General features: G+C 35.1%; 1 protein-coding gene and 1 non-coding gene across 2 annotated transcripts in view; one reads left to right on the top strand and one right to left on the bottom strand.

Annotated features, from left to right (window-relative positions):
* TRPM6 (transient receptor potential cation channel, subfamily M, member 6) overlaps nucleotides 1-1336 on the bottom strand; it is a 126504-nt gene that overhangs the window by 82799 nt on the left and 42369 nt on the right. Inside the window, exon 13 of the mRNA XM_008579473.1 lies at nucleotides 368-508. Coding sequence (XP_008577695.1) covers nucleotides 368-508 — 141 coding nt within the window. The remainder of the gene's footprint in view (nucleotides 1-367; nucleotides 509-1336) is intronic.
* Nucleotides 1236-1309, top strand: TRNAI-GAU. The gene has a single exon. It is a non-coding gene; the product is annotated as a tRNA-Ile (tRNA).

The raw sequence follows: 1336 nt of genomic DNA, 5'->3' as shown, positions 1-1336 counted from the left end.
CCCTACAAAGCTTTTGACTTCTGTATTTTCAAAAGAAAAATAAAGAAAAGAAAAAAAGAACTGCTCATCTCTTCCCCTAACCTGTCTCATCACATGACTCCTATGTCGATTTAGCATATATTACGTACCATTTTGTATTATGGCTAGTGTATCATAAATCTGTTCCATATCAGAGTATCTAAGATGTTCATCCCAGGCCAGCATGCCAATACTTAGCACAGTACTTCACATATAGGAGATAACAAATGTTAATAAACAGAACATCCATTTTAGACACTATTCCCATTTGAACTTCCCGAGCCATATTACTAAAACTAAAATTCCTAATCATTCTTAATTTTATTGGGGCATTTTTAAATTACGCTACCTTATGTTTTCTGTAGAGGTTGTTGTAGAGGACTCTGAAATTTTTTCTAGTGTAGCTGCTGCGATATGCTCTACCAATGAGGTATTCTATTACCAGTCCAATGTCAATCAGTGTTATTCTGTAGCCTGAGAGAAGGGTATGCTGCAACAGAAACGTGCAATGAATTATAACTTTCAGTTTTCTTTTTCTATCTCTTTTGTCATGTCATTATCACTAAATTAATTGCAAGAAGGTAGATTTATACTTTTTAATCATGTTTACAAACTGATCAATTAATACGACCAGCTATTGATACAATTTGCTTGCTCAGAAGGAAAAAGATCTTAGCCTTATGTTTCATTAGTTTCATAGACAATAAACGTATGCTTACATCTGTATTCCCTCTCTCTCTCTCTGTTCTTTCTCGTTCCCTAGCTGTCTCCCATGCTCTCATGCAACGAAACATACACACAAACACTTGAATAAAATATTTAAATATAGTATAAAAATAATTTCTATCTAGATGTAATATAACTACCACAACAGAAGTAAAATCACACATACTGAACTTATGTGATCCAAAATTAACACTGGGCTGACTTTTCAGCCTTTCTTTCCTGAAGTGGCTATGATACTTTGCTCTGTGTTGACTACATCATATGTAAAACAAGAATATAAAAAGAAGTAGAACAAATAAAAATAAGAAACTCAGAAATGGCAGAGCCAAACGAGATGTCAGAACATGAAGCTGTGCCAAGACCAATGTTATGGTTTGTAGGACGGCTGAGTGGCAGATTTTCAACTACATGGTTCTTAGTCTAAATGAATATTATTTTGACCCCTTAAACCTCACCTTACCACCTCTTTATAAATGTTCACTTCTGGGGCTGGCTGGTTAGCTCAGTTGGTTAGAGAGTGGTGCTGATAACACCAAGGTCCTGGGTTCAATCCCTGTACCAGCCAGCTGCCAAAAAATTTAAAAATTTTTTA

This window comes from Galeopterus variegatus, unplaced genomic scaffold (assembly GCF_000696425.1).
Source record: "Galeopterus variegatus unplaced genomic scaffold, G_variegatus-3.0.2 Scaffold1891, whole genome shotgun sequence".
Lineage (NCBI taxonomy): Eukaryota > Metazoa > Chordata > Mammalia > Dermoptera > Cynocephalidae > Galeopterus > Galeopterus variegatus.
The sequence above is the reverse complement of the archived record's forward strand: the minus strand, read 5'-3'. Positions and strand labels throughout refer to the sequence as shown.